We start from the raw sequence: 23,838 nt of genomic DNA, 5'->3' as shown, positions 1-23,838 counted from the left end.
CGGGGCAGGCTGGGTGTGAATGTTCAAGAGGCCCCCAAAGCGTGAGAGAGTCCTCAGCGGGAAAAACACTTTGGGCACAGGGAACAGCCAGTGCACAGGCCCAGCAGCAGGCGCACGGGAGGTGTAAGGAACAAAAAGGATGCTCCTGTGTCCCCAAGTCCTGGCTGGCCACCTCGTTCACCTCTCATGCTCACAAGTTAGCTTCTCCGGCCTTCAATTCCCTAAACCTCCAAAAATCCAAAATCCAAAACCTGCCTGGATGCCAAGTCCACAGGGGGCGAGTTAGGTCTGTCTGTGATGGGGGTCTAATGTAGTCACTATCAGTGACACCACAGCATCTCAGGAGTCTGTCTGGAAGGATGCCGCGTTCAGGCCTCAGGAAGGTCCCAGCACACAAAGCTGGGAGCCCTTGGTTGTGTGGTATTGCACAGGGGTACCTGGGGCCAGGATAGCATTTAAAAAATCTGGAAAAATGCCATCAAACCCTGAAGTTCCACTTCTCCTTGAAAGTCAGAAATCTAACATGGGGCATGATGGCACACACCTGTCATTCTAGCACTTGGGAAGCTGAGGCAGGAGGATCGCTGTGAGTTTGAGGCCAGCCTGGGCTACACAACAAGACCTTGTCAATAAATAAGTGGCTGGGATGTAGCTCAGCGGCACAGCGCCTGCCCGGCAAACACATGTTGAATTCTCAGTACAAGAAAAAGAAGGAAGGAAGGGGAAGGGGAAGAGGAAGGGGAAGGGGAAGGGAAGGAGGAAGGGAGGGAGGGAGGAAGGGAAGGAGAGAGGGAGGGAGGGAGGGAGGAAGGAAGGGAGGGAGGGAGGATCTGGTGGGCTGGAGCCGAGCGGGGGGTCTCCTGTCCAGATGCCTACTGATCTACCATGAGCCACCTCTCCCAAGGAAAGCTACAGGGAAGGACAAAGCCCTGACCATTCCTTCCAATCCTCCTTCTACCCCTGCCCAGTTGGGTGGTTCTAGGTTAAGCTATTCAGACATTCCCTGCCTCAGTTTCCCTATCAGCAAACTAACTTCATGGGTGACCACGAGAACTTAAGAACACAGTCCACATGAAATGTCTTAGATATACAGAAAGTGCTTGATAACCATTCCCAGTGATTAGGTTTTTTAGCAGTGCTGGGGATCAAGCCCAGGACTTTTTTTTCTTTTTTTAAATGTATTTGGTTGTTAAAAGGTCTCACTACGCAGCTCTGACTCCTAGTGATCCTCCTGTTTTCAGCCTCCACAGCACTGGGATTACAGGCGTACACCATCACGCCCAGACTCTGGCCGGCTCAGGCCACCCTGGGGGTTGGTGCAGCATGTGGTGCCAGGGATCGAACCTCTGTCCCTGAGCTTGCTAAGCTTGCCTAAGCAGGAGCTTTAGTCTGCCGAGCTATCTCGCCTGCCCAAACCCAGGACTTTTGCCCTGAATTATACCCCAGCCCTTTTTTACTTGGAGACAGGGACTCGTTAGGCTTTTAAGTTACCCAGGCTAGTCATGGACTTGTAATCCTCCTGTCTCAGCCTCCCAGAGTTCTGTAGTTACAGGACGTCAGGCTTCTATGATTACTGTAATTTTTGTCCCCTTAGCCCCTACGAAGACTGGAATTGGTCATCCTGGGCCTGGATCTTCATCATTAGTGCCATATGCACGCCTATGTGCTTCGTGCACACTGGATCTGCTAGGGGTGATGGTCTGGATAGTAACCTCCCTGTTCTCACCCACAACTCTCCCCACTGCACCCCACTGCTGCCGCCTCATGGGCCAGGCGGTCCTGCCTCAAGGCCTTTGCACTTGCAGCTCCCCCTCCCTGGAAGCCTCTTGCTTGGAGCAATCCCCACACTTCCTTCGCCTCCTTCAAGTCTCCCACTAAAACCCAGCTCCAAGAGGGCAAGAACTTCGGTCTGCTGTGTTTACTACGTCTCTACACCCAGCAGAGAGTGTGTACACTACAGATAGCCAAGAAACAGATTAATAAATCAGATCCCCACTCTGGCTGTCCCAAGGCACTGGTCAGGATTGGTGTCCCACCCGGCCGGCTCCATTTCCTCCCTCGGCCCCTCTTTTTATAGAGGTCCCAAATCCCTTACCTTGTGGACTCGGGTCATGACCTCCAGGCCCACAGAGCCCACTATGCCCATGATGTCATCCAGGAAACGCCCAGGGAAGCGCAGCCTGCGGGGTGTATCCAGCTTTTGGCCCAGTATCAGGTGCAGTGCCATGCTCTTCACCTAGGGATGGGGCAAATGGACCAGGGTGGGGGAATATTGGCCTGAGGGGTGGAGTTCAAAGGGCAGGGACTAAAGGCATGAGGTTCGGAGTCCCAGAGGCAGGTTGGGGGTGGAGCCCAAGAGGTGTGGGTGGGGCTTCTGCATGGGGCGGGGCTTAAGGAAGCCAATGGCAGAGCTTCCATGGATCCTTGGCATTGGGAGTGATGGACCGCAGAGGGGGCTGTGAGAGCGGCTTATGCCATCTGTGTGGGGCGTGAAGGATCCCGGGCTGCCCCTCCTAAAAACTACTGGGTGCCTCTTGAAGACTATATTGCGGTCTCAAGTCTGATCCCTCTTTGTATGGGGTCATTTTTTTGGAGGTAGGTCTCTTCTCTGAGCAGAAGCCAATCCCTAGTCTCTCAATGAAGGGTGGGTCCTCTCTCAAGGAGTTTTAAGGTGTTTCTTCTTAAGAAGACACTTTCTTGGGGCGGGGAAATGGCTCAGTAGAATAAGCGCTTGCCTGGCAAGCACAAGGGTTGGAGTTCAATCACCGGTTCCGCCACCAAAAAAAAAAAGAGAGAGACACTTTCTTAAGCGCCCCTCATCTCTATTATTTTGAGACAGGGTCTTGATTATGTGGCCCAGGCTGGCCTCAAACTTGTGGTGATCCTCCTGCCTCTGCCTCTCAAGTGTTGGGGTCGCAGGTGTGTGCCACCACGCGTTTGCCCCTCATCTAGGCAAAGGTCTCAGGTGTAACAATCTCGAGGCTTCTCCAGAGAGTCTCTCCAAGAGGGGTGCCTTGCTGCCGCGCAGGAAGGGAGGAGGGGGGTCTCACCATGAGCTGGAAGAAGAACCAGGCGTGCTGCAGGACGGCCTCCCGCACAGTGCTGCTGCTGACCACCCACTGCAGAGCCAGCTCCTCGTGCAGCAGCTGTGGGTGGAGCCAGAGGTCACAGAGGGAGAGGTGCTGCCCCTCCCATCCCACCCCACTGGGGAGGATACAGCAGGGGACTATGCAGCTGAGGGGCAGGGGACAGAGCAGCGGGAGGCCATGCAGGACAGGGGACAACAGGAGTCAGTTGCCCATTCCCCGGTCTCCAGACCATGCCAGGGCTCTGGATGGGGACAGGAGCCCTGCATCCCTTTGCTGGGTCTGGGGCAAAGATGGAGTCTCCCACCATGCCCCCTTGCTACCTTCTGCACAGTGGGTCTTGGCTGGGTGGCTGGTGGGGCCGAGGAAGAGCCCTCGAGGTAGGAAGAGCTGCGGTCGGTGGCCTAGGATGGATGGGATGGGATGAAGAGGATGGGAGGCACGGCGTGAGAGCAACGAGGGGTGAGGCGGCGCGATGGATGGAAGATGAGATGGCATGGATGTGGGTGGGGAAGAGACACAGATGATGGGGCTAGAGGAAGAAGTGCCTCACCAGGCTTGCTCTGTCCCTGCAACCCTCATGTGCTGCCCGCTGCACCCCAAAGCCTCATGCTGACAGTAATGAAGTGGGGCCTTTGGAGTGATCAGGATTAGAAGGGGTTACAAGAGCTCCCATGGTGGCATGAGTGGCTTTGTAAAAGGAAGAGACCAGAGTTGGCACCTTGCCGAGTGGCAACATGTCACCCTGCCCCTGTCCCAAGGGAACAAGACGGTTCTTGCCACATGTTGGTGCCAAGCCCTCCAGGGCAAGAATCAAACAAATTTTTCTTTTTGGTTTGTTTTTGTGGTACTCAAGGCCTGTAATGAGTACATCCCCAGCTGTTTTGATCTTTTTGAGACAAGGTCTCACTATGGAGGACAGGCTGGCCACAAATTCACAGTGACCCTCTTCCTCAGCTTCCGAGCGCTGGGATTGTAGGTATGGGTCACCATGCCTGGCTAGCTTCTTTATGCTTTTATTTCCTGACAGGTTTCGCTGAATTGCCCAGGCTGGGCTTGAATCCTGCCTCAGCCTCCCAGAGTGCTGGGATGACGGCATGCACCACCACGCCCAGCTGACTTATAGCACTTATAAGCGACCCATTCTTGGGCATTTTGTGATAGCAACAGCAGATGCACTGAGAGGATGGGTGAGGTCATGAACAGGCAGTGGAGACAGCCAGGAAGGGACACAGGCCGGTGGGTAGGAGGGCAGAGACCACGTGGTGTGGCCGGGGTGGTTGTAGACAGCACAGTGAGAGGCAGGATGAAGAGAAAGCTGGAAGCAGAGGTGCTAATAGAGAGAAAGGGGTGTATCGGGTGGAGAGGCAAAGCATGGGATGGCAGAGAGGGAGCAACAGTGACGTCACAATGAGGAGGAGTCATGCGTCCAACAGGAGCGAATATAGACGGAGCCCATTGGTGAGGGGCCAAGGTGGGCAGGGGCGGAGCGTGGACAAAGTCTCCTCAAGGAAATCAGTGGGTGTGGTGGTGCACACCCAGCATCCCAGCACTCAGGAGGCTGAGGCAGGAGGATCACCTTAATTACTTAGTGAGATCCTGTCTAAAAAACAAAAGCAAAAAATAAAAAATAAACCAAACCAAACCTACAAAGAAATCCCTGTGGGTGGTGAAGAGCGTGTGTGGTCCAAGGCAGAGCACAGAGGTGGAGGAGTGTGGGTGCAGATAATGGAGAAGACAGAAGAGCAAGGAAGGACATAAAGGCAGAGATGAGCTGATGAGGCCCTGGTTGTACTCCAGCCTCGCCTGGGGTTCACCTGGCCTCTGGTTTGGGGATCAAGCTCCACTGTCCCTTCTTCACTTGCTGGGCCGGTGGGGAGGCTACGGGCCGGGTGCAATGGAGGAAGTGGCCCAGCCCCTGTGCCTTGGTCCCAGGCCTGCTTGGTGAGCTGTCTGCTCCATGGGCTAGCCTTGGAGCCACTTGCCACCCAGGGACCAGCCAAGAGCCCTGGAGAATTGGGGGTGCTGAAGTCAGCCCTGTTAAAAATGCTGGATGGGGGCTGAGAGTACAGCTCAGTGGTGGAACACTGGCTAAGCGTGCAAGCCGCCCGGGGTTCAACCTCCAGGGTCCCAGAAAACACTGGGGAGCAGCTGAGGTGGGGCCCAAGAGCATAGGCATCTCCACCCCTGCAGCCCAGGAAAGCGCTGCTCACGGTGCACCAGGCCTGCTGTGAGTGCATCGCCTTCCAAATGGGTGACGAGCAGGGCCAGCGACTGGGGCCAGCGGGGGCCTGGGCAGAGTGAGATCTGTATACACATGCACAGGGTGTGTACGTGTTCTGTGCTCATGCAGACAGCCTCCTGTGCTCATACAGATCGCCCTGCAGGGCCTCCTCGTGCTCCCCAGTGTCCTCTGGGCTTGGTGCCAGTCTGTGTGCGTGCCTTTTTTGTTTGCTTCCTTTCAGCCTTTTCTTGTTTGCAGTGCTGGGGATGGAACCCAGGGCCTCTTGCAGACCTGGCAAGCTCGCACACTGGGCAGCACGGCCAGCTCCTTCCAGGCATTTGACACCGTGCAATTTACCCAACACATGGTCTGATGTGTGTCTACTTCCCCAAGGAGCTGGCAGCTCAGGGGTGAGGGTGGGCCACAGAACTATCCCACCCAATAAAACCCAGCCTGGGGTCCTAAGCCGTACCGTGCTCCATCCAGGACTTTGGTGTCAAGCACTGGATGGTGAGTCTCCCAACACCTGAGCATTTACAGTGTGACTCAGAGAGAGGCCACCAATTCCTTGGGGCACAGGCAGGTACATCTAGAGCAGGTGCTTGAACCCAGGTCTGGCTGGAGGCAAAGCCCCTCCCTCCCCTGGGAAGAGGTAAAAGCTTTTTGGAGGACCTCAGAACCCCGGGTACTATTCAGGTTGCCTATGTCCAGGGAACAGCTGAGAGACCCCCCAACACAGGTGGATTAAAGGGAGTGGAACAGGCCATGCAGGGTAGTGAGGTTATAGGTGGTTGGTTTGCGTATAATTTGCATATTATTTGCATACCACCTCCATGCTTCCTGTCTGTGTTGAGGCTGTAAGACAGCAAAAGGCTGATCAGTGACAGAGCCTCCACAGCCCAGGCGGAGACAGGAGGGCTGCTGCCTCTTTAGGCAGCCCGAGGGTTAGTTAGTCACAGGCAGAGAAGTGCGAGGGGTCCACGCTGAGGTGGTGTCACATGCATGCAGGGCCAGGGAGAGAGGGCACCTGTCTGGGTTCAGCCCCGCAATAAGGGGGCACCCGCCGCAGCACAGCCTTGCTGCCTCCGGGAGCATAAGCAGAGTTCACCCAGGAGTGTGAGCGATCGACGCCCTAGAGACAGAGACGAGGTGGCGTCCGGGTGCAGGGTGAGGACAGCAGCAGAAAACACCAAGTGCGGCCACTGCCCCGGGCCAGACATGTGCCCACACAATCCACACGCAACCCTGAAGATGTGCCCATGCGTGTGCACAGTGCCTGTGTGCGTGTGCGCACGCAGCCACCAATATGAGCATAGAATGTGTATGTGCCCTGTGCATGTGTACACAGGACACGCTATCCAGGCACCCACATACACCTGAACACGAAGTATGAGGACATGTGCACCTGGGTGTGCACGTGTGTGGGGTGGGGGCACCTGCTACCCATGTATGCTGCCTGGGTGCACATGGATACGCACTGGTGCACGCATGAGCAGGAGGCATATGCATATGCGAGGGTGTGTGTGTGTGTGCGTGCCGGACTGTGTAAATGCGCAAGGCACATATGCATATGCACCCATCTGTAGTTCGCATATGAAGCATGCATGTGTGCACCTGAGTATGTGGGGCACCCTTGTATGTGCATCCAAGTACCTATGTGCTTAGGGCACGCCTGTATAATCTACGAACCTGAGCACATGCACACAAGCGTGTACAGGTGTATGTGTGCGCCCACATGTGTGTACACATACATACATACATGCCCGTGCACAAATGTGGATGTGCACCTGAGCACTGTATGCTTGGGGAACACACAAATAAGACCATGCACGCATACATGTGGGGCACGTATATATGCAGCCACACATGTGCATGGGCTGCACACACATATGTGCCTGTCCCCACGTGTGCATGGCTGCACGGATGTAAAACCCTTGATGTTACACACACTGCCTTTTCACAGGCCACGCCCACATCCTCCCTGCAGTTGTGGAGTCCCGAGCCCAGCACAAGTCTGAGTTCCAGCCCTCATCCCAGGACACCTCAGCCCGGTCTTGCTGCCAGGAGTCAGCCTTCCTCTGAGCTGAGGTCCGGCTGCTTCTCGCCTTGCATCCGTGAGCACCTTCACTGCCTAAGTGGGAGCCACAGCCACCGAGCTTGGAGATCTGAAGGCCCCTCACCCTACCTTGCTGGCCAGGATACGGGAGACCTCGTCGTCCACTGAGCCGGGGACCACTGCCAGGTCAGGGTTGCTGCTGCTGATGCTCTTAGAACGGGCCAGATAGAGGCTGGCGGGGCGGCCCGAGCCACGAGACAGGGTGGCCGCCTGCACCGCCACTGGAGGGGCCCCTGACAACAGAGGGGACAGTGTCAGCCACAGCCCACCTGCCCTTGTGACCCCCCAGCCATGCCTACCTGGCAGCCCTTGGTGAAGTCACTGTGCTCTGCATTGGTTGGTCATTGTAAAACAGGCACAGAAAGCTACTGCTTTCTAGCTATTTAGGACATACCAAAGATCACAGAACGCCCCTTGAGTCCCTGCTCCAAGCTACTAATGAAAGTTAAGAGACCACAAGCCTGGGGTGGAAGTGAGTGAGGCCATCTTTGCTACAAGCTGAAAACCAGGTAGCTCTGTGCAGGCCCAGGGCCCTTGCCTGTGCTGCTGATTCTCCAAGTCTCAAGGCTTCTCACCAACACTCACCACCTGCGAGGCTAGGCTCAGCCCCAGGGAGGCGAAAGGCGTAGTGGACATAGGCAGCCAGCAGCGGGCAGTGACCACGGGCATCCTGCGCCACCTCCAGGCTCTGGTGGACAAGGCTGACTACGTGGGCCATTGCTTCAAAGGCCCCACGGCCCAAGTTCACTGTTGGACAGAGCAGAGGTCAAGTTTCAGGGTCTGAGGGCTCTCCCTTCCACTTGCCCTCAGAGGAAAGCATTAGGATCCAAGGATTTGTATGACTTCCAGGGGGTCGTAAAGGACCTGCTCTAGGGTCAGGGAAGGGGGTAGACATTTTTCATTTGGGGAAACTGAGGCCAGTAATAAATATAGGAGGAACCTCCGGCTCTTTCCAGCTGGGGATGCCCATGGCCTGGGCCATGCTTGCTCACCCATCTGGCCACCAATGATCGGGGGCCGCACAACCAGATGCACCAGCCTGTCCAGCACGTGGTGGGAGAAGGCAACCAGGGGCTCGCGGCTGGCTAGGCGCAGTGCCGCGAGGCTGCCCCGGAGCTCCTGCTCCACAGTGCTCTCGTTCAGCACGATGTCCTTGAGCCGGAAGGGAAAGGCTCCCTCCTCTAGGACGTGCACCAGAGTGAAGAACTTGTCCAGGTGGGGGTCCTGGGGGGCAGGACACATGGCATCAAGCAGAACCCCCGCTCCAGACTGCCCCTGAGTCAGCAGCTTCCGGCCCAGTGGGTCAAAGTCACATCCATGAGCTCAGGCCAAGATCTCTTTGGCCGACAGTCACTGTTGCCCAATAGTGTGGCACTCGGGAGGGGAAGGGGCACTGTGGGGCTTCCCTCCCCACCCGTACCTGGGGGTGCACAGAGGACACAGCTGTGAGCTCCACGCTGAACACACCCTTGTGGCCGTCCACCCAGCGCATGCCCGGCAGCGCCACCTGGGGGAGGAGGTGGGGGTGGGCATTGGCTGACCCTCCTCCGCGGATCAGGCCACCAAGGCCACCCAGCCATTTCAACACTGTGGCCTGAGCGTGGCCCAACCCAGGGGAGCAGCTGGCAACCTGCCACCAGCCCAATCCCAGGGTCTGGGGAGTAGGCATGAAAAATGGAAATGGGGTGAACGTTCATTGCAAGGAGAGACTCTCATAACCAAGAGACTCAGACCCTGGGGGAGCAGGGTGAAAGGACAGGAAGCTGGTACAGATCCTACAAATGCCTATGTGCACAAGTGTGTGTTATTACAGACTGAACCCGGGGCCTCTGCACTGAGTGACACCCACCACCCTTTCCAGCATTTCTTTTGACCAGCACTTGGGAGGCCGAAGCAGGTTCACCTCAGCTTTGAGGCCAGCCTGGGATATACAGTGACCTCCAAAGCAGCATGACCTACAGATCAAGACCCTATCTCAAGAATACCAAGAAAAAAATTATTATTTTTGAGGCAGGGTCATGCCAAGTTGCCCAAGTGGGATTTGAACTTGTGATTTTCCTGCATCGGCTTCCTAAAGTGCTGGGTCACAGGTGTGTGTCACTGTACCTGGTTCTTGGAGTATTCTTGGCGGACAATAATTGAGGAGGAAGGCCGGAAAGAGGGGAGGCAGAAGGGCAGAGCAGAGAGGCAGGCAGGGGGAACCTTGGCAAGAGATAGGGAGCACAAAGGGAAGGGCTAGATAGGGGACAGGCAGGGACACACGGAATAAAAAGACACAGAAGCAGCCATGCAGGGGCGCCAGAGGAACTGTGGAGGACCCCGAGTGTCCCAGAGGGGACAGGGCCTAGGATCAGGGTCGCCCTGGCAGCAGGTCGCACGTACGTACGTCAGGGGTGAGCACAGAGTAGCTGGGCGGGGGTGGGTCCACGGACACGGGGAGGCAGAAGGGCCCAGTCCTCAGGTGGCCATGCTGCAGCAGTGGGATCCACTGCAGAGAGACCAGGGTCAGCTCCGGGGTTAGGCCCGAAGGCCAGGGACAGCGAGGGCAGGGGCAGGGTGCAAGGCTCACAGTGAAGCCCACAGGCGTCTCCAGAGCTGCGCCAGGCCGGGGCTGGCAGCTGACGTGATGGATGCTGAAGAGCAGGTGATGGTTCTCGGTCACGCATGCTGGCAGCCGCAGCTTGAATTCCTCATAGAATTCGGGGGACCTGGTGGGATAGGGTGGGGTGGGATCCATGTAGACTCCATCCCTTCTGCTGTCACCTCTGCCTCAACTTCCCCGTTAGCACTCCTGAAGCTTCCACTGCCCTTCTTCCTGTCCCCTTGAGTCCCAGGAATGCTGCTGTCCTGGGTGCATGCATCTCCTGACTCCAGAGCCCATGTACCCCCTTCTATGCCAACACCAGCGTCCTTGTCCCCACCTACTTGTTATGGTAGACGACGGGTGTGAAGGCTTCGCGGGTGAACTCGCTGCAGCTAGACTTGCCGAAGATCACCTGGGGGAGTGGGGGACATGAGAGAGCCCCCCATGTCCATGACCCGCTCCTTCCCTACAGGGCACAGCCACTGACCGGCAGGGCCTGGCTGGGGTCCTCGCCAGCCATGTACTGGATCCGCACCGCAAGGTTCCGCACAGAGCCCTGGCGGCTGCTGAAGTTGAGGCTACGCGGGTACACGTAGAGGAGGTTCCTGCAGGGGAATGGCAGGTAAGGGGACAGGGTCCCCACGGGGACACCAGCGGCCTGACAGCTGGGACGAGCTGGGCTGGGGACACAGATCACAGGCGGGGATGCTAAGGGCAGGGTGACGCCATTCCAAGGAACAGGAAGAGGTCGCACCAGCAGAGGGTGTGGAGGGGACAGAAGGCCATCCTGAATCACACAGATGGGGGTTTGGGTGGGCACTCAGGGCTAGAGTTTCAGGTTGGCAGCCCAGGTAGCCAGAGGTCTTGCCCAATTCCTGCCACGCTGACCTGCACCTCAGGCCCAAATGCCCTCCCCAGTGGGGAAACAGGCCAGAGCCAGCAGTTTCCTTCCTCTGTACAAGCCCAACCTCCCTCTGGGCCTTGGTTTCCCTGTCCGTATAATGGGGGCATCAGGCCTTCCAGCCAAACACATCAAGGATGGTAAAGGACCACGGTGACAATCACTGCACCAAACACTCAACAGTGGCACCTACTGTGTGCCAGGCTCCAAGCACTCAGTGCGAAACTATTCATGTACTCCTGACAAGCATGCTGGATAGGGCGACCCACAGCACCCCTACTGTACAGGAAGGCGCAGTCAGGCAGGCGCCCCCGTCCTCCGGGGTTAGCACAGACAGAGGCCTTCCTGCCTCCTGGAGATGGGCTGTGTGGCCTCACAGAGGACTTTGTCACCTACCCCTTGTTCCCCAGTCACTACCCAGGCTATCTAAGATCATGCAGCACACACAGTTTCATGGGAAGGTACCTGTGCCCCTGGACAGCAAGGATATATATATCCGGGACAGCTCTGTGCAAGGCCCTGGTGCTCCTGGGTACCATGAGCATGACTATTTGTCCCAGGGTCGTACTTAGATAGCCAAGGCTGGTCTCTAGCTTGAGACCCTCCTGCCCCCACCTCCCACATGCTTGGATTACAGGTGCGCACCACCCTACCCAGTTTCCACTCTTGACTGTCCTCTGTTCTGCCCGTATATGGTGGAGTAACTGACGCTCAGCATGGGGACCCCCAGAATGGCCCAGCAGCTGCCTGGGCCTGTCCTTTCCTTGTGGCCCCCACCACAGCTGGCCCCGCACCCCAGCCGGCGTGATCCCAGCGTGGCCCAGCCAGATATCTGCCTGATGCAACCACGATGCCCCAGCCAGGCCTTGCACAACACCGCGCAGCGACAAGGCCAGTTAACCATTGACTGGGGTAAATGGCAGTGCGGGGACATAAAAGGCAGTGGCAGCGGCACTGTGGTCACACAGCTCCAGACCGCCAGCCATGCCTTCGCTCACTCTGTGCCTCTTAGGGGTCCTGGCCACAGTGGCCTGCTCTGCCCCGGTGGAACCCACGGGCAGTACGGAGCCGGCACAGTATGAAGAGCTGACCTTGCTCCTCCATGGGGTTCTCCAGCTGAGCCAGGCCCTCAATGGCGTATACAGGACCACCGAGAAGCGGCTGACGGAGGCCAGGCACGGCGTGGACCTCTCTGGCCACGTCCTAGAGTTTCTGGGACTAGAAGTCAGCCAAGGCCGGGATGCAACTCAGGAACTCCGTACAAACTTGTCGGAGATCCAGGTGGGCACTGAGGCTGGGATGTTGCAGGGTGAACAGGAAACCAGAGAGGAGTGAATGCCTAGCAGGTCCCGATGCACCCAGACCAGAGGTTCCCAAGGCACAAGTCTTGTAAAGACGACTGGGCAAAGACAACCTTGTAACCTTCCTAACGGCTTCCTGTCTACCGAGCAGATGGACGAGGATGCTCTGCAGGCGCAGGCGGAGGCCGCAGCCCAGGAGCTGGCGCAGGCAGGCCAGGCACAGCAGGTGCTGCAGGATGGCGTGCAGCGGCTGCAAACCCAGCTAAGGGACGCCTGGCTGGGCCACGCCCGGCACGAGCTGGAGACCTTAAAGGTAAGGGATGCCCCGTGCTAGGAGGGCTGCGGCCACCATTCCTGGTCAGACACAGCTCGCCTCCGAACCTCGAGCCCCGGGCACAGCTCATGTTCTCATCTGGGCCTTAGTTTCCCCATTTTCCAATAAGGGGAGCAGCTGATATTTCACAGCAAAGTCAGGGATTCCGTGCAGGAGGAGGACACAAAGGAGGTGGTCAATACTTTAAAAATAATTGGCTTGGGTGTTATTAGGGACTGCACCCAGGGCCTTCACATTGAGCTCCACCCCCAGCCCTTTTTATTTTGAGACAATCCTGCTAATTTGCCCAGGCTGGGCTTGAAACTGTAATCTTCTAGCCTTGCCCTTCCAGAGCACTGGGATGACAGGAGCGTGCCACCACACCTAGCTTCAACAAATACTTCTAACTGGCCTTTTTGGTACACCCCCATCAGCCCTGTACTTGGGGAACTGAGGCAGAAGGCTCACTATGCAGTTCAAGGCCAGCTTGAACTGCATGCATAGTGAGACCCTGTCTAAAAAAATAAAACAAATTTTTAAAAATAAGTAAATGGGGCCAGCCAAATAGCTCTGCAGATTAAAGCGCCTCCAGGCAGGCGCAGGGGTAGGGGCTCAATCTCCGGACCTGCCATGCTGGCCCCATCCCTGGGGCGCACTGAGATGACAATTGAGACTGGGTGTGGTGGCACACACCTGTAATCCCAGCTCTTGGGAGGCTGTAAACAGGCAGATCACTATGAGTCCGATCTAGTAGTGAGACCCTGAACACCCTGTAGACCCTTCCCTAAGATACAAAAAAAAAAAAAAAAAAAAAGTTAAGGCTTATGATTAGAATACCCAGAGCTGTGTCTTGACTACCCAACAGTTACCCAGCATTGTTGGATGTCCTTGTAATAATAAACCATATAATACTTAGAACCCAACAAAGCAAGCCATATCCAAGACCCATTTTACAGATGTGGACACTGAGAGCAGAAAGCACCAGTGCACCAGAGACTTGCAAAGTCACACAGATGGAACAGAAAACTGCAAAAAGCGTGGGCAGGGCCACGGTGTGGGAGGTGACAGGGGCCTCACTATGCTTCTCCTCCTGTGTTCCACAGGCTCACAGTAACAAGCAGAGCTACCTCATGTGGGTCATCATGGGCCACATGCAGCGACAGAAGCAGGAGATGGTGGTGCAGCAGCAATGGCTGCGACAGATCCAGGAGCGGTAAGCCTGGCAGAGTTGGGACCCCCAGGGCAGGGGCCAGGGGCCCCCTTGCATTGACTGATGGAGTTGCATATCCTTCCCAGACTGCACGCAGCGGCGCTCCCGGCCTGAGCCTCCCGAGCAGATCTGAGGATCAGTCGCACAGCAAGGGACATGTCTGCACGCCATTTGGCCCTGCACAGGTGGAGCTGCCTGTCTGCTGGGGTTGGCCAGGGCGCCCCCCGGTTTCAGGCACAGAGCAGAGGCAGCGGCTAGCGGGGCACAGGCAGAGGACACGGCCCCATGAGGAGGGAAGAGGAAGGACGTGCGCTCCTTCGTGCCTCAGAGCATCTTGCCTGGCAAGCGCAAGGGCCTGAGTTCAATCCCCGGTTCCAGAAAAAAAAGAAACATAAAAGCAGAGCATCTCAGCCCTCGTCTGCCGTGTGTCTGTGTGCAAGGGGGATGTCACCCGGCTGGCTGGATGTTGCCACAAGGGCTGTACCTGTAGCAGGTGTGCGGGGCGTAGACCTCGTGGGCAGGGAACTCCAGGATCTCCTTGGTAGGCCGGCCCCTGGGGTCTGGGTAGGGCTTAATATGAAGCAGCTCAGGGCTCAGGCAGAAGTGGGGGTTCTCAGGAGCCGGGGAAATGTCAATCTTGAGCTGAGCTGGGAAGGAGAGAGCTGGTTGGCACTGGTCCGGGAGCCTTCTGGCCGAGGGCCCCTCTGGGCTCAAGGCCCAGCTCCATTTCTCCCTGGATGCCCGCTGATGATTCTGTCCTTAAGAGTCAAAAGCCACATGTGAAGGGGGAAGCACATGCCTGCCATCCCAGAACCATGAAAGTTCAAGCCCACCTTGGGCACTTAGTGAGACTCTGTCAAAAAATAAAAAAGTTAACTGGGCATGATGGCACATGCCTGTCATCCCTGCATTCAGGCGGCTGAGGCATGAGGATTGCTGTGAGTCTGGGCTTGACATGAAGATGGGTAGCTCAGTGCAAAGGTCCTGGGTCCAGTGCCCAAAACACAAAAAGTAAAGAAAAAGCCACAATTCACCCAGCTCCTCTGTCTCTCAGCCACTTCCCATCAGTGCTTCCCTCGGGCCCCACATCCCTCTGCTACCAGGTTCCCTTACTGGAACCCACTGTGTGTCTTATTCATTCTGTTTCTCTTCTGTGGTCCCCACTGTAAGTTCCAGTCTGCAGTTGGGCTTTGTCTGTCATAGCTGGATCCCCAGTGCCTGCAAAAGTAGGCACTCAGTAAACAACTCCCCTTGTATACGGGGTGCCCCACACACCGGTCACAGGTCGCAGGCGCCGCAGTAGGGATGAGGGGCGCCGCATGTCCGCCAGGAATTTGAAGAGATCCTCCTCGCTAAGTCGTTCAGCCTCCTACCGGAAATAGGTCCCTGTAAGCCAGGGGCAGCCAACGGGCTGAAAGTCCTGGGGATCAACGCAGCCACAAGAGCTGGGGACACACAGACCCAGGCACCACTAACCAACGGCTCCACACCTGCTTAAAGAAGTTGGTCACAGTTAGTGTGGCCGGGCGGAAACCAGAGAAGCTACAGGCATCGTCCCCACCACTGGATCGGTCCTGGGGTCCCCGACGGCGACGCTCACTCCAGGCGGGACGACGCTCTAGGGACAAGGGAGGTGATGAAACAGACAGGGAAGGACAAGACAGACTTGAGACTCCAGCTAGGGAGGCGGGCAGCAGAGAGCTTGCCTCTCTCCAGGCCCCGCCTCCAAGGGTAGCCACGCCCACTTCCCCGCCCCCTGGAGTCCTGCCCAATCACTCATCCTCTCCAGGTAACTCGGCCCCGCCTCTTCCACGGGTGACCCGCCCTTGTCCTGCCTTTCCCGCCCAGTAGCCTCGCCCCCTTACCGCCCTCGGAGTCTGAGTCTCGGTCAGGATTCCCGGCGCTGCTCACAATGTTGGCCAAGTGCACGGCTGTCCAGGCAAAGGGCATGCGGTAGCGGCCCAGGCGGGTGCAGAACTGCTCGGCTGCCAGGCGCAGCTTCTCCAGCTTCTCTTTGTTCTGGAGGGAGATCCCCGTCCCCACCAGCTTGACACCTCTAGAACCCAACAGGCACCTGCCCTTCCGCCCGGTCCTCCTCCGTCGCGTACCTTGGCCGTGTCCACCTCCTTCATCACCATGTAGGGCTCGCAGCACTCGCTGATGTCCCCTTGCTGAAGCACCTTCTCCAGCTGTGGGGTACGAGGGGCCATCGGCACCCGTCAGTGAGTCTCGCAAGGGCGCCCAGGGCTGCTGCGTGGGTCTGGAACGTCATTCATCCCCTGGCGGCCTACTCAGGGTCTCAGCTCATTTATCACCTCCCCATGGAAACCCTCCAGGATTTCTCCCTGCTTGGGCTGGCTGGGGTCCCCAGCACTCCTTTAGGATCCCCCTGCTTGGTAATATCTGTCACTCCACGAAGGCATTCACCACTGTCATCCCCCCTGCCTGTCCCCAGGGGCACCTTGATGACCAGGAAGATGTCAGGAGAGGGGTAGGTCACAGAGAAGATAGCGGATCGGGCCAGAGTGGAGATGGCAGGATAGGTGCCATGGGCCCGAAGCAGCCCCTTCATGGAGTCGGAGTTGAGGTCGAAGTAGAAATTCTCTGAAATCTGGGGGCACAGTGGCAGCTGGGTCACTGCCTCCAGGAAGCCCACAGCCACCCACCAAGGGAAGGCAGAGAATGAAGGCACCTACCTTTTTTTTCTCCCGAACATCATACAGGGCCAGGATCCCAAAGATGGGTTCAATTTCTATCTCAAACCTGCAGATAAATGAGGGGCTCTCCCTGACACCGCCACCACCCACACCACGCTCCCCAGCCGCAGGGAAGAGCAGCAGAGGTACAGGGGCATTCTCTGGGTGACTTGGGGTCACAAAGAACCACTGCTGCAGGTGCATTCCATTTGCAAAAGGGGAAACGGGCACTAAAGGCCTTTCAAGAACTGAAGTTTTTCCTTATCACCCTCCCCAGCCCAGGAAAAAATGTACCTCTTAGCTTAGAAGTCTGCTTCCCAGGGACACTGTCCTGTTCCCCCTGTACCTCTGCCCCTCAATCTGTGACCCAAGATCCCCTATGGGTCTCTCATCAAGGATCTGTGTGGTCACACCCTGGTTCTGTGTTCTATTTACCAGGTGTTTGTTAAATGACTAAAGGAGCTCACGGAGCTGGTTTTCAATCCCTGGGCTAAGGGGTGGGAGGAAGGCCCATTCAGATCTCAGGCCAGAATGGAACCTCCCTTTCCTGCCCTGATGCAGACAGGAATTGGGGGTGGGGAGGAGCAGGACCAGGCTGCTTTCCAAGTCCACATCCTGTTCAGCTCTGTTCCCACGCGCCTCTGACGCTGCAGCAGCCGATATGCATGGGGCCGAGGGCGGCTGGGAGCCAGGAGCACCAGCACCCACCTCACCCTGTCCCAGCAGGAGAGAAGATGAGTGCCCAGCTCTGGCTTCATCAGTCTTGTGATCCTGGGCACAGTGGTGTTGCACGCTATGCTTCAGTCTCCCCCCCAACCCCACCCCTTTCACAGGGTTGTGGTGAACATGAGTTATATAGGCGAGAGGCTGAGAACAGAGTGGTGCTCAGTGGGTGCATAAGGACTGGTAGCCTAAAATAACAAAGATAGGGCCAGGTCTGGAGCCACATGCCTTACTCCCAGCACTCAGGAGGCTGAGGCAGGAGGATTTCCTCAAGTTTGAAGTCAGCTTGAGCTATGGAGAGTTCAAGGCTATCCTGGACTATCTTTCGAGACCCTGTCTCAAAAAACCCAAAATGAAATAACTACCGAAAGCCTGTGGTGACCTCACAGGGTGCAGGGCCACACGAAGTCATGATATCACTCTTGAAGCCCGCACTTCCACTCAGACCTCTGGGGTCGGGTACTCACTTGAGCGACAGACACTTCACCAGGATCCTCTGTCCAAAGTGCTCCCGGGGTGGCTCTGGGCGGGTACAGCGTTCCACGGCCTCATCCTGCCAAGAGCCCGGGGACAGCTGGGGCCTGGTGCACTACGTCTGAGGTCAGCTTTACTGGGCTGCCAGCCTGCCATGGGGCCGGCCTCTGAGCCTTTGTACATACGGTTCCCCTGCCCTGAAGACCTTTCCTGGCCTCATTTCTTCCTTCTACTGCATAAGGCTGCCTACTGTTCAGGGCCTGGCTTTGCTGTCCCCTCCTGGGGAAGTCCTCCTTGAGCACGGAGACCCTACTGCAGTGGACTGCCATGACGGCGCTACTCTGTCCAGACTCCAACTTCCTAGTAAAGATGGCCCTGCCCCTCCACTGAGGGTGGCCACGGGGTCACTCTTAGTCATGGCTGTGTCCCCAATGTCAATTATATGGGCTGAGCTGGGAGGAACTCCATGAGTTCAAAGCCAGCCTGGGCTTCCTAGTGAGTTCCTGCTTGGACGACGCGGGAACACTGTCCGAACTCACACACCCCGGAAAAGGCAGTCAGGTAAGTGGATTACATGATGTCCCGAGAGCGAGGTGGCTTAAATGCACTTTTTGTGTGTCTCTTTGAGACAGGGTCTCACTATGCAGGCCAGGCCGACCTTGAGCTCACTTTGTAGCCCAAGCTGGTCTCAAATTCACAGTAATCCTCGTGTCAGCCTCCCAAGTGCCGGGATTACAGGTGCATGCCACCACACCTGGCTAAACGCATTTTTTTTTTAAATGTATTCCGCTGTTTATTTATTTATATTTTACATTTATTTATTGTGTGTGTGTGTGGCCAGCTCAGTCCACCAGGGGGCGGGGCTGGCTGGCATGTGGTGCTGGGGGATCGAACTGTGGTCCCTGTGCTTTGCCAAGCTTGTTCCAAGTAGGTGCTTTAGACCACTGAGCCATCTCTCCAGCCCCTAAACGCATTTTTGAAAACGAAACAAAGCAGGTGGTGGCGGTGACGGTGGTGGCTAGCGCTGCAGCGCAGTGGTAGAGCAGACCTAGGTTGGATCCCTAGTACCACTGAGCAATGGATGCGTGCAGGTTGGATAGACACAAGGATATACAGTCGGTGCCTAAGCAACCCAAGACTACACAGCAGTCACGTATAAGGGCTACAGCCTGCAGCCCGGGCCAGTGGAAGGCACACGCTGACCGCAGGCTGGATCACAACCGGGAAGGAACTGCGTCCTTCAGCCAGCCACCCATCCCGGGCCAGCAACCCACCTCGTCGGGGGCGGGGTAGAGCGTAAGCAGTGCGCGGGGCCGGTTTTGCCGCCGCAGGGCCTCATTGCGGCGGTCCACGTCCTCCGGGGCTACCCGATCCAACAGCGAGGGCAACAGCGAGTCAGCCGCCAGGTTCCTCAGGTCGAAGATGCCGGAGGCACCGCTGCTCCGCGGGGTATCCTCGGGGGAACCAGAGCAGCGCCTGGAGTCGTCCTGGCCCTGGAAAGTGGACAAATGTTGAGCAAAGGCTGCGTGCACCCTCCTTGCACTGGGGGCGGTGGGAGGTGGGGCCATCCCTGCGTGTGTGTCTGCATAAGGACTTAGGGTGCTCCTCTTAGGTGCTTCTATCCAGGGAATAATCCACTTTTACTTTTGTTTTCTGAGAAAGGGTCTTGCAGTGTACTTCATGCTGCCCTTGAACTCACTGTGTAGCTCAGGCTGGCCTCCAACTTGCAATTGGTTTCTTGAGCGTAAATTGCTGAAATGCACTAAACCATCCAGGTCCGCCCACTTCTACCATTGTTAGTGCTGCAGCCTATATTTTGGCATCACGTGATCTTCACCCAGCCAATCAGAACACACCCTCCAGGTAAGGCCCTGCCTAGGCTGGGCCAATGAGAGCCTTCCCTGGGACTTTGCTTCTCTGGCCAGGGCAGGTGGCCCAAGACCAAACCTGACCTACAAAATTTACCTGTGGTCAGTGCCAGATGCACCTGGTTCAAAGCCCAGCTCAGTTCAGAGACCACTGGCATTTGACTCTAACAGCATGAAAACTAATAAAAATGGAAACACTACTGTTAAATTTCTTTCTCTCTTTCTTTCTTTTCTTTTCTTTTTTTTTTTTTTGTGGCAGAACCAGGGATTGAACTCAGGCCCCTGCGCTTGCCATGCAAGCGCTTATTCCAGTAAGCCATCTCCCCGGCCCCCTGTTAAATTTCTTACAACTAGGCGCAGAACCCACATAGCACTGAGCTACACCGAAAGCCCTTCCTACCTTTTACCTGGAGCCTCAGTTTCTTTAACTGTATCATGCGTATAATGCGTGTCCTGATTCATAGGACAAAAGGGGCCAAGAACACAGCCTGTAGCACACACTGCACACTCCATTCACCTTTTACTCATTGGGCTGACTGTCCTTTGGCTTGGGCAGAAGTCATTTCCTACGTCCACATACACACCCTCAGCGGTGAACCTGGCCAGGGGCTGCTCACCGAATCCTCAGGGCCCGATCTCTCATCCCCGGAGGTGTCCTGCTCGAAGACCTGGCGGGCAAGGCCCTTCTGCCGCTCTCGCTGGGTGTCTGTCGTGGTAGGGCTGTATGAGGGGCTCAGGTGCTGGTACCTGCAGAGCCAGAATGTAGGGCTCAATCAGAGAAGTTCAGGGGACTTGGGAGCAGGCAGGCAGGCAGATAGTGGCTGGCTCTTTGGGCTCAGCCTACGCTGAACCCAGGGCCTTCGCTCTGAGCTACAGACCCTGTCCTGATTGCTTTTTCTTTTCAGACAGGATGTCACTAAGTTGCCCAGGCTGTGATCAACCTTGTGATCCTCCTGCTTCCACCTCCCAGAGTGCTAAGATGACAGGTGTCCCTCCATGTAGCCCTGGCCCAGGCTCTGCTCCCTGGGGACCACCACCCTACCCCCGCGAGACCCACCTCCTGTGTACAATGACCCAGTCCTCTGTGTACATCTCCACTGCAGCCCTGGCCTGCGGATCAAGCTTCCTGTAGCAAAATACAATCAGAATAAACTGAAGCAGGGCCCGACGAGGACTGTTGCATCCCCAGCACCAGGTAGGCTGGGACCGTTTCTGCCTAGGTCAGAGCCACACAGCCAAGCTGGAGCTGAATCCAGAGCTACTAGATTCTGGGAACCAGAATGCAGGTGGAGTGGCGGAAGCACAGTGCAGCCACAGATGGGCTGGCATGGCTCAGGGGAGGACGCACCCTTCCTCAGGAACCCCAAGCTCCGTGGTCCTGCATTCCCGAGGCTGTAGCAGCAGCTCCAAGTCATCAGCTGGGAATTCTACCAGGTCCCTCAGGGGCCCCGGCTCGGCGTCTGGTGGCTGACTGAGAAGCACATCCTCAAAATCCAGGGGCTCAACGACCTCAGTCAAGGGGACCTGGGTTGGAGCAAAATGGCTGTGACCTTGCTGTCCTGGATGGCGGGGTTGGGGGATCTGTGTGCAGTGGGGGTGGAGTGGGTGGTGGGAGCCACTTTGGAGGGTGCTGGAGCAGAGGCAGCCACACTTTACCCAGAGCCTAGCTGGGGCCCGCCCATCCGTGGGACTCCAGGAAGGAAATCATGCCCCGGCGTCTGGAGGGGAAGGAATCTTGTGGAAAGGAATGGAAGAGACAATCCCTAAGGCCTGAGCCCAGGACGCCCCTCCTGTTCCCACAGCTGGAGTCACCCCAGGCCCCAGCCAAGCTGGGTGGTCCTGGAAGAATGGGCTTCCCAGGCAGCCAGCTCCACTCAAGCCCATGGCGACTGGGCGTTAGGCCAGGGACGCTCCCTGCTACCACCAATGCTGGGTTCCCTACAGGACAGGGACACTTGTCATAGGGGTGCCCCTGTCTGCCTGCTGCTGGGCAGGGTTGTGGGGTGGCACCCGCCAAAACTCACCCCCAAGGAGCTGCTGGAGCGCCTGCTGGAGTGGGGAGAACCGCTGCGTTCCCGGGACACCTGCTTCCGAACCTCAGAGGCCACAGTCCTGCAGGACAGGAGGGGATTTTTAACGGGGTAGGAAAACTCAGGCTCTGGGGCCAAGTGAGTCATCCCCACAAGCTGGGCTTGGACTTGGTGATCCTCCTGCCTCAGCCTCCCAGAGTACTGGGGTTAAAAAGTCTAGGCCACTGAAAGGCAAACCCAGGCTGCAGACTCCAGGGTACCCCCTAAGCTGGGCCCTGGACCTTCTAACTCCTTCCTCCATCAAACACAGATGGAAAACTCACACTGGGGGCTGGTGAGATGGCTCAGTGGTCTAAAGCACCTACTTAGAACAAGCTTAGCAAAGCACAAGGACCGCAGTTCAATCCCCCAGCACCACATGCCGGCCAGCCCCGCCACCTGGTGGGCTGAGCTGACCACCTAGCCACCCACCCACCCACACACATACATAAATAAATAAATAAAATTAAAAAAAAAAAAAAACAAACTCACACTGGGCCAGACTTAGGGTCAAAGTCCTGCCCCCATCCTAACCACTGCTCCCCCATTTGAGGGCTCTGCACCCTCCCTGGGGTTCCCTGAACACACCAGATCACCATCTAGAATGGGCACCCCATCCCACCCTTCGCAATGGGGGCCTTGGCTTGCCCTTCCTAATCCTGAGCCCCAGTTTACCCACTGGCAGCTGCCCTGATCTCAAACCCAGAGGCAGCTTTTCTTCTTTTTGTTGTTGTTGGTGGGTTTTTTTTTTTTTTTTTTGGTTGTTATTGTTTTTTGTTTTCTGAGACAGGGTCTCTCTCTATATCCCAGGTTGGGATATAGAACTTGAACTCACTACGGAGCTGAGGCCAGCCTTGCCACTTCTCCTGCCTCGGTCTCCTGAGTGCTGGGAGCATAGGCCTGTGCCACTGGCCTGGCTGGATTCTACTGTTCCACAGCCCCAGAACCTTGCTTCTTCTGTAGCTGCGGTGGGAGCGGGGTAAAGGAGGTGCTTCAAAGAGATTTAAAAGGTGTTGGAAAGCAGGGTTTTGTGGGGCTGGGGGTGCTGGGTGGGCGGTGAGCACTTGCTGAGCGAGTGTGGCACAGACCCTAAGTTCCATCCCTAGCTCAGCAAAGAAATAACATAAAAAGCCAGGGCTCTGCGCCCAAGTCTAGAGCTCAGGGCAGCCACCTCTGGACCCCTGGCAGCCAGGGTCTGGGCTGTGAGTCATGAAAAAACAGCAGGACAGGGACCCTGCTATGCACGCACCCAGCTGTTCTACAGCTGCCCTCCAGAGGCACAGGGCAGGGCTTCAGCTTACGTCCTGTGGGGAGAGGGGGGCCCAAGGCCTAGCACAGGGCCCGCTGGCCTGTGTCTGGTCAGTGTCAGGAGCTGGGGAGGGACCGCAAGCGCTGTAGGGTCCCCGGGGCTGAAGCCTAAGCCCTGTTAAAAGGTGTTGGAGGAGCCAGGGAGATGGCTCAGTGGAATAAGCACTTCCCTGGCAAGCTCAAGGATCTGAGTTCAATCCCCAGGAAAAAAAACAAAAAAAACAAGGTGTTGGAGGACAAACACTTAACCTGAGCGGGATCCAGAAGTGGAGCTGCAGAATCTGATTAGGATTAAGACCCTGTCATTGGAACGTTGCTATTTTTTCCTTTTTTGTGATGCTGTGGAGTGAACCTAAGGCCTCTACACTGAGCCCTATCCCCTGGCCCTCTGTTTATTTTTTATTTTGAGGGAGGGTCTTACTAAGTCACTAACCGTCCACCCTCCTGCCTAGGCTTGCTGCCAGAGCACTGGGATTATAGGTGTGCGTCATCAAGCCCAGCTGGTTTTGTTTTTGTTTGTTTGTCTGAGACAGGATCTCCTGCAGTCCAGGCTGGCCTCAGACCTGCCGCAGTCCTCCTGCCTCTGCCCCCCAAGGGCTGGAATTGCCCAGCTTATACTCACATGATTTTCTAAAACGGGGAAAACTAAACCATGGGTCCCACAGGGGGCAGAATTATGTGCATACCAGCAGGGGCTGTTGGCACTGGGGTCCTGTCTTTCAGCTTAAGTGGCCTCTTCCCCGCAACTTGCACTATTATTCCTATTTAATTTGCACTCGCAGGCTGTGGTGGCACATGACAGTCATCCCAGCACTTGGGAGGCTGAGGCAGAAGGATTGCTGTAGGTTCAAGGCCAGCCTGGGCTACACAGAGTTCAAGGCCAACCTGAACTACATACTGAGGCCTTGCCTCAAAAAAACCATAAAGGGGACTGAGGAGATGACTCAGTAGAATAAGTGCTTGCC

At 56.6% G+C, this 23,838-nt stretch overlaps 2 protein-coding genes across 7 annotated transcripts in view; one reads left to right on the top strand and one right to left on the bottom strand.

Annotated features, from left to right (window-relative positions):
* Dock6 (dedicator of cytokinesis 6) overlaps positions 1-23,838 on the bottom strand; it is a 45,345-nt gene that overhangs the window by 18,772 nt on the left and 2,735 nt on the right. For 3 of the 6 annotated variants that reach the window (XR_002821424.1, XM_023717186.1, XM_023717189.1), the window contains exons 2-26: positions 21,521-21,608; positions 20,845-21,020; positions 20,554-20,622; positions 20,114-20,243; positions 18,903-19,121; positions 17,622-17,707; positions 16,432-16,498; positions 16,197-16,346; positions 15,844-15,924; positions 15,601-15,754; positions 15,226-15,353; positions 15,011-15,104; positions 14,220-14,382; positions 10,498-10,615; positions 10,352-10,422; positions 9,996-10,134; positions 9,813-9,914; positions 8,847-8,933; positions 8,419-8,650; positions 8,012-8,173; positions 7,496-7,659; positions 6,338-6,442; positions 3,410-3,490; positions 3,051-3,146; positions 2,096-2,236 (exon numbers count right to left, since the gene is read on the bottom strand). Coding sequence is in view for 5 of the 6 variants with exons in the window: in XM_023717186.1 (XP_023572954.1) it covers positions 2,096-2,236; positions 3,051-3,146; positions 3,410-3,490; positions 6,338-6,442; positions 7,496-7,659; positions 8,012-8,173; positions 8,419-8,650; positions 8,847-8,933; positions 9,813-9,914; positions 9,996-10,134; positions 10,352-10,422; positions 10,498-10,615; positions 14,220-14,382; positions 15,011-15,104; positions 15,226-15,353; positions 15,601-15,754; positions 15,844-15,924; positions 16,197-16,346; positions 16,432-16,498; positions 17,622-17,707; positions 18,903-19,121; positions 20,114-20,243; positions 20,554-20,622; positions 20,845-21,020; positions 21,521-21,608 (3,103 nt within the window). In the remaining variant the exon portion in view is untranslated. Of the gene's footprint in view, positions 1-2,095; positions 2,237-3,050; positions 3,147-3,409; positions 3,491-6,337; positions 6,443-7,495; positions 7,660-8,011; positions 8,174-8,418; positions 8,651-8,846; positions 8,934-9,812; positions 9,915-9,995; positions 10,135-10,351; positions 10,423-10,497; positions 10,616-14,219; positions 14,383-15,010; positions 15,105-15,225; positions 15,354-15,600; positions 15,755-15,843; positions 15,925-16,196; positions 16,349-16,431; positions 16,499-17,621; positions 17,708-18,902; positions 19,122-20,113; positions 20,244-20,553; positions 20,623-20,844; positions 21,021-21,520; positions 21,609-23,838 lie in introns of those variants that run through there. The other 3 variants (XM_023717187.1, XM_023717188.1, XM_023717190.1) reach the window with 3 other exon arrangements.
* Angptl8 (angiopoietin like 8) lies at positions 11,848-14,194 on the top strand. Its single transcript, XM_004632829.2, has 4 exons — positions 11,848-12,192; positions 12,364-12,525; positions 13,629-13,738; positions 13,822-14,194. The coding sequence occupies exons 1-4, from the start codon at positions 11,896-11,898 to the stop codon at positions 13,847-13,849; spliced, it is 597 nt and encodes a 198-aa protein (XP_004632886.1). The 5' UTR covers positions 11,848-11,895; the 3' UTR covers positions 13,850-14,194.

This window comes from Octodon degus, unplaced genomic scaffold (genome assembly GCF_000260255.1).
Source record: "Octodon degus isolate 3935 unplaced genomic scaffold, OctDeg1.0 scaffold00050, whole genome shotgun sequence".
In the NCBI taxonomy this organism is placed as follows: domain Eukaryota; kingdom Metazoa; phylum Chordata; class Mammalia; order Rodentia; family Octodontidae; genus Octodon; species Octodon degus.
Note: the sequence above shows the minus strand (reverse complement) of the source record. Positions and strands in the feature narration are given on the sequence as shown.

What these genes read in the sequence shown, in the direction of transcription:
- Angptl8 (XM_004632829.2), top strand. Translation starts at nt 11,896, where the DNA reads ATGCCTTCGCTCACTCTGTGCCTCTTAGGGGTCCTGGCCACAGTGGCC. An exon ending in CAAACTTGTCGGAGATCCAG is followed by an intron (nt 12,193 to 12,363) that starts GTGGGCACTGAG and finishes TCTACCGAGCAG; the next exon opens with ATGGACGAGGATGCTCTGCA. An exon ending in CTGCGACAGATCCAGGAGCG is followed by an intron (nt 13,739 to 13,821) that starts GTAAGCCTGGCA and finishes TATCCTTCCCAG; the next exon opens with ACTGCACGCAGCGGCGCTCC.